Source organism: Carcharodon carcharias, chromosome 1 (assembly GCF_017639515.1).
Source record: "Carcharodon carcharias isolate sCarCar2 chromosome 1, sCarCar2.pri, whole genome shotgun sequence".
Lineage (NCBI taxonomy): Eukaryota > Metazoa > Chordata > Chondrichthyes > Lamniformes > Lamnidae > Carcharodon > Carcharodon carcharias.
In genome coordinates, this window is record NC_054467.1 from 195,152,470 (window position 1) to 195,159,574 (window position 7,105).

General features: G+C 44.1%; 1 protein-coding gene across 1 annotated transcript in view; it reads right to left on the reverse strand.

Annotated features, from left to right (window-relative positions):
- The window catches only part of npr3 (natriuretic peptide receptor 3), a 116,963-nt gene extending 110,433 nt beyond the window's left edge, over positions 1-6,530 (reverse strand). Inside the window, exon 1 of the mRNA XM_041191646.1 lies at positions 6,185-6,530. Within this exon, the coding sequence (XP_041047580.1) occupies positions 6,185-6,491 (307 nt within the window). The 5' untranslated portion in view covers positions 6,492-6,530. The remainder of the gene's footprint in view (positions 1-6,184) is intronic.
- Between the last annotated feature and the right edge of the window lie 575 nt (positions 6,531-7,105).

A 7,105-nucleotide genomic window follows, 5' to 3' on the forward strand; every position in this document is an offset into this window, starting at 1 on the left:
TGGAGTACTATGTACAGTATTGGTTTCCTTATTTAAGGAAGGACCTAAGTACGTTGGAAGCAGAGAAGGTTTATCAGGCTAAAAGCAAAGGAAAAGCTCTGAAGAGTCATACAGACTCGAAATGTTAACTCTGCTTTTTCTCTCCACAGATGCTGTTAGGCCTGCTGAGTTTTTCCAGCATGTTCTGTTTTTGTTTCAGGTTTACAAGGCTAATACCTGGAATGGGAGGGCTGTCCTATGAGGAAAGGTTAGACAGGTTAGGCTTGCATCTGCTGGAGTTTAGAAGAGTAAGGGATGACTTGATTGAAATTTTTAAGATCATGCGGGGTCTTGACAGGATGGATGTGGAGAGGATGTTTCCTCTTGTGGGAGAATCTAGAACTAGGGGGTCACTGTTTAAAAATAAGGAGTCACCCATTTAAGACAGAGATGAGAAGAATTTTTTCCCTCAGGAGGTCATGAGTCTTTGGAACTCTCTTCCTCAAAAGGCAGTGGAATCAGAGTATTTGAATATTTTTAAGGCAGAGCTAGATAGATTCTTGATAAGCATGGGGGTGAAAGGTTATCGGGGATAAGTGGGAATCTGGTTTTCAGGCTACAATCAGATAAGCCATGATCTTGTTGAATGGCAGAAAAGGCTCAAGGGGCCGAGTGACCTTCTCCTGCTCGTAATTCATATGTTCATATGAGGACAGGTGACCAAAAGTTTGTTCAAAGAGTCAAGTTTTAGGGAATCTTTTGCAAGTGGAATTGGAGATAGAGAGGTGGAGACTTATAGAGATGAAATTCCAGAGCATAGGGTCTAGACAGCAGAAAGTACAAGCAACAATGATGGGACAGCTAAAATTGGGGATGCACTAGAGGCCAGAATTGGAGGAGCACAGATATCTCAATCAGTTTTAGGGCTGGGGCAGGTTACAAAGATTGGGAGAAGCAAGGCTTTGGGAGATTTGAAAATAAGGATGAGAATTTTAAAACTGAAGCAATATTGGACCAGATGCCAATGTAGGTCAGTGGGCACAGAGGTAATAGGCGAACACGGCTTGGTGTAAGGTAAGATATGCATAGCAGAGATTTAAATATGCTTTCATTTATGCAGGATGTAAGATAGAAGGCCAGCCAGGAGAGCACTGAAATAAACATCCCTAAATTTACTCTCTTCATATGCAAGGAGATCGCTGCAGCTCTGACTAGCTTCCTGGAGACTGCCTTCCAAACAAACATGGAACAATGCAACATACCTTCAATAAACCATTTAGTAAGCAACTGTTTCATATTATTGCACTGCCTTCCGTTTGTGACTCACGATGGAGATGACAAATTAGTTTGTGTCATAAGAATCACATATTCAGCACTCAGGCAGCTGAGGAGATGGAGGAAGCACCAAAACATCCCCTTTCCAGCCAGGCTGCATGTGATCAGCTCTTACAGCTGCAGTACCAGTGAGCAGAACCCTAATTCCTCATTCAGCAACAGTTCAATAACTTTATTTCCCCCTTTGCCACACTGCTAAAATACAATCAATACAAAACAAATATTCTAAACCAAATTTATAATCAAACCAAGCAATATTCCATACAAAAGTCAATTAGTTATCCATAAGCATTCCCTTAGTGTCTGTCTTCCATGTGCTTTTTCCTGTTCCAGTGCTCGTACATAGCCATCCCACTGGCTGCAGTATGGTTGTTGGAAATCTACTGACTTTAAATGGAGGAGACTGCAGATGCCCTTAGAGGATAGCTTTGTGCAGCTCTGGCCCTCTGGCTTTGGACTGTGCCACCTTGACATGAGTGGCAGCAGTCTGGGTTGGCTGGCTGAGTGACAGGCAATGGAAGTGGTAGATTGGCAGTGGTGGAGGGCAAATTCCACCCCCTGTGAGAGAACAGTGGGTTCATAGTCCACTGCCACTACCGCAGGGAGGACAAACTGCTGTGATACTCTGCAAGCCCTTTTGAACACTGGTATGCAAAGCTAAGATTGTAGCCATCAGAATGCACATAGCAGCAAGCTGCAGTTGCATGCCTTCAGTCTGACCTTGCACTGCAGCTCTCAAGTGTTGTTAGGCTTCTGCTTGTACTGCAATAGAAGCTGAGGCATCAGACACTGCATTATGTTTGGGACCACAAATATGGTAATGTCATTAGTCACCACTTCCACGCAGGAAAGAATGTACTCCAAAGCTCCATGCTTGGCTGTCGGATTCCTCCAAGCTCTTTGACAGTGACCGTTGGCTTTCTGGCAGGCCTGTCACTCTACCAAGCATTTCTGTCTGTTTGGACATCAGCCTTTTCCTGTATGCTGTCCAACCAAGTCCTTAACTGAGTACTCTGCAGCAAAATGCATGTGTGACCTCACCCTCTAAAAATCTGTACTACACTTTCCCCCTGGCCTGGCTGAAGGACACTTGTACCCAGTGTCTCTCCAGGTCCAGATTCCAACTCTAGGCTACCCTCTAAAGTACACACAATGTCAGAAAATGTGAGAGTGAATGACAGTGTTTCTTCATGAGTCTCTTGTTCCTCTTCCATTTTTTACTCTTCAGTCACTGCCTGGTCAGGTTGCGGTTCTTGGGTATCTTAAAGGAGAAAGCTACAATGGCACCACATCCACAAACATTCACTCCCTATACCACCAACACACTTTAGCAGCAGTGTGTACCATCTACAAGACGCACTGCTGAAATTCACCAAGGCTCCTTAGACAGCACCTTCCAGACCCACAACCACTATCATTTAGAAGGACAAGGGCAGCAGATAGCTGGGAACACCACCAACTGAAAGTTCCTGACTTGGAAATATATCGTCATTCCTTCACTGTCGCTGGGTCAAAATCCTGGAACTCCCTTCCTAATAGCACTGTGGGTGTACTTAAACCACACGGACTGCAGCGGTTCAAGAGGACACTCACCACCACCTTCTCAAGGGCAACTAGGGATGGGAAATAAATGCTGGCCCAGCCAGCGAAGCCCACATCCCATGAATGAATTTTTAAAATCCCAGCATCTGTCTGGCGCAGGCCTTATGGTTCTCTGCAGATAGAAGACTTCTCTCCACCTGTCCACCTCCTGCACAAACAACACCTTTCACTGCTTTTGCAGCTCAGAATGCCTTTTCCAGCCACTTCCATCACCTGCTGCAGCGAGAATGCACATCCCCTTGAAGAAATGCAGCCTGATTTTAAGTAGTGCAGATTAGCTGTAATTGGTGCTAACCTTTCATGATTTTCCATTCCCTGCTGAGGTGAGGAGCAATGCAGCAGCGTACTTAGTGCTGGTTGCACACTGCAATCATGTACTGAACAGGCAATATGAAGTTTGTGTGCTGCCTGCATCGGAAGGAATGGACATGGGTTAATCACACTTCAAGTAGCAGGGTTATGGATGAGTTCAGGTTTACACAGGGTAAGTGGGAGGCTGCTCAGAAGATATTTAATGCTTAAGAAATTAACAATATTTGGACCAGTTGAAACAATTTAACACAGCAAAAATCATGATTTCATACTTGTCTCAGCAGGGAAATATAAATTTTCAAGATTAGATTACTGGATATTGAAGTTGAATGATACCCAGTCCCAGTGTTGATACATCTCTACACAATAGGAAAATATCAGCACAGGTGGAGGTCTGAGTTCTATGAATTGCATTACTTAATGCAGAGTTCATTACAAAGGAAGAGCTAAAATGAAGCATTATGATAGGGATGAAGCTTTTGATGAATTTAACTCAGTTGCTTAATGCAGGAGAGAGATCCCTCAAGAAGCTCTGGTGATGTTTAGTTACTGTTCTGTAAAAATGGAGAAACACTGATAATGTTAATAGTGTAGTAAATAGTCTGACACACACTGTTGTATTACCCCAGTACACATTTTCTCTGGCCTATACGCGCAATGTGAACACTTCCTAGCCTTGTGGTCATTATTCTTTACTCACCTGATATTTTGAATCCTGCTTTTCAACCTCACATCTCTCACCTTGCTTCTACTTTTTTTTTACTTTCCAATTCAGACTGCACTGTCGATTCCGATCAGCCTGATATTTTGTGAGTATTAAAGGATCCAGAAATAGGAGCCAAGATTAAACGTTTGAGTTTGTTTTAAATCAGATATAATACATGGTAGGGTCAGTTCCACTCCAGTGACGTGGATCCAAGAGAACCCAACTCTTACTACACCTACCTGCAATAGTTTTGACAAGCAATTTTGATCAAGCCATGGAGTTTTGCAGGTTATTATATGAGTGAATTGCCTTAATATCAATGAATTTCTGAATATGTATCTAACTACACCTATCGGGCTGGTTAAATGCATTGTCAATTTTGATTTACAATGCGAGACTAGCTTCTAATGTAATCTTGGATTTTTAAAAATTCATTCATAGGATGTGGGCTTCCCTGACTGGGCCAGCATTTGTTGCCCATCCCTAGCTGCCCTTGAGAAGGTGGTGGTGAGCTGCCTTCTTGAACTGCTGCAGTCCATGTGGTACATCCACAGAGCTGTTAGGAAGGGAGTTCCAAGATTTTGACCCAGCGACTGTGAAGGGATGGCGATATATTTCCCACTCAGAATGGTGAGTGACTTGGAGGGAAAATCCCAAATGGTGGTGTTCCCATCTATCTGCTGCCCTTTCCTTCTAGATGGTAGCAGTCAAAGGTTTGGAAGGTGCTGTCTCAGGAGCCTTGGTCAGTTTTTGCAGTGCATCATGTAGACTGTTGCTATTGTGTGTCAGTGGTGGAGAGAGTAAATGTTTGTGGATGTGATACCAATCAAGCAGGCTGCTTTGTCCTGGACGGTGTCAAGCTTCTTGAGTATTGTGGAAGTTGCACTCATCCAGGTAAGAGGGGAGTATTCCATTACACTCTTGAATTGTGCCTTGTAAATGGTGGACAGGCTTTGGGGAGTCAGGAAGTGAGTTACTCATTGCATGATTCCTAGCCTCTGTGACAATACTGTACATTCTGTGACAATACTGTACATACTGTAACCTGCAACTAAACACCTTTCAAAGGTTAGGTGCTGAGTTTTATAAGGTACATTTTTGATGAGGAAATGTGACTTGAATCCCTAAGCACAAGGTGTATATTCCAATTAATGCACAGCTGAAATTATTCGATAAATACTGATACATAACGCCCAACATATCAAAATAGTCCACTGTTAGCAACTGTTAATGTTTCTATTTATGTAAAGAAAAGGATGCATTTATGTAGCACCTTTCATGCAATAGACATCTCAAAACATTTTGCAGCCAATAAAGTACTTTTGAAGGCAACACAGTCCATGTGTGCACAGCAAGATTCCACAAGCAGCAATGTAAAAATGATCAGATAATCTGTTTTGTGATGTTTAGTGAGGTATAAATATTAGCTAGGACACAAGGATAATTCTCTACACTTCTTCCAAACAGTGCCATGGGATCCTTTATGCCCACCTGAGAGGGCAGATGGCACCTCGGCTGAACGTCTCATCCCAATGACAAATAAAGTGTATTTAAAACGAGATATACACAGTTTCACTTGGAGTAGGCAATCTCAACAAAGTCTTATTTCTTCTCCCACTCTCTTTTGTAGCATCCCAGACATTCATTACATTAAACAAACGAGTCAAAACTTCATTTACTTTGCATGGCATTATTTGCTCTGCAGGTTTGGGACCGTCTGACTACTTCAGCCCAACTGATGTTAAAGTTTGCAGCACCGGCTCCCTCTCACCCTTATCTAATCTGCCCGCTGTAACATTACATCTCAGAATTCGAGCAAAAGTTTGACGGACCCACATTCCCTTATCTGCCGGGATTTTCAGAAATTCTCTGTAGATTTTGCGCCTGTTTAATCTGATGGTTCTTTCTGGCTACCTGTTAAATCCATGTGTTTGCTATTCCTTGTTTCGTTCGTGCTACTCATGTACACGCCCGTATACTTGTACCTAATCTGCCCTTTTATTTAGTCCCTTCAGTTTTCTATAGTGGAACAGTGTAAACGGACTGATTCGATTTTATATATGTGTGTGTTTGCTACGTTATGTCTCAAAAGTATCCAAAGTTGGGTTTTAACCTGTGTCCAGAAAGCGCACTTTTACCCAAAGTCATCTTCCTCTTCTAAAAGAACGGTGGGAAATATAAAAACAACAACAAAAGAAACAATAAACAGCACATGGATTTTGCAAAGTGGTTGGTAAAAAGTGCACTCACTCCTGGCATGGTCCTGGATTTGCTGCACGATATGGTCGAACTGGTCCTCCTCACCATAGATAATAAATGACTGCATCTGAAAGCCTTCCCCAACAAAGGCGACATGGACCCCCTCCATAGTGAAGAAGCAGGTCCTCTCCTCAAAATCTTCGGCATACACCAGGGCCACCCTCTTCCACCTGTAGCGCTGGAACATGGCCAAGAACATCTCGCCCATCTTGGAATAGGACGGGGAGACCCGCGTGAGGTAGGAATACTCGGGGACTTTGTGGGCGAACCCCGAGGCTAAAGGTCCGGCTGAAAGCATGGGGATGTTCCAGTGGGACGCCAGCCTGGCGACCGGGGCAGCCGCATAGTCACACACTGGCCCCACGATCAGATCGGGTTTCTGCAGCATACTGATGTCCACCAGGTTAAAGAGCGCCTTGTTGCCACACTCCGAGTCCACGTACTGCACACTGAAGTTCAGCCTGCTCTGACCCAGGTTCTGGATGGCGTAGTCGATGGCTGGTTTGATTCTGTTCATGGAGAACAGGTAGGAGCTCTCCACCGGCAACAGCACCAGCACGCTGATATCCACCGTGCTCCCAAGAGCCAGGAAAAGCAGCGGGGAGTACAAGCAAACACGACCAGCTGAAATACATCGCATCTTGGCCAGCAGTTTCTTTTTCTTTGGAGGGGGTGGGGGTTGGGGGTTTGGGGGGGGGGGTGGGGGAGTCTGTTGCTTTCTCAAGGGCAGGATGGGGAGAGAACAGAAAAACCAAAACAAAACAAAAAGTTTAGGGGGAGAACTTTGCAAAAGTTAACAGGAGGGTGGCTGGTCTCTGAAGGCGATCGCTCAATCTGGAAAGGCTGATTGCTTTGAATGTTGAAGCCTGTAAAGCTGCCGTTTAAATAGTGTGTTAGCCAAGACTGTACCAC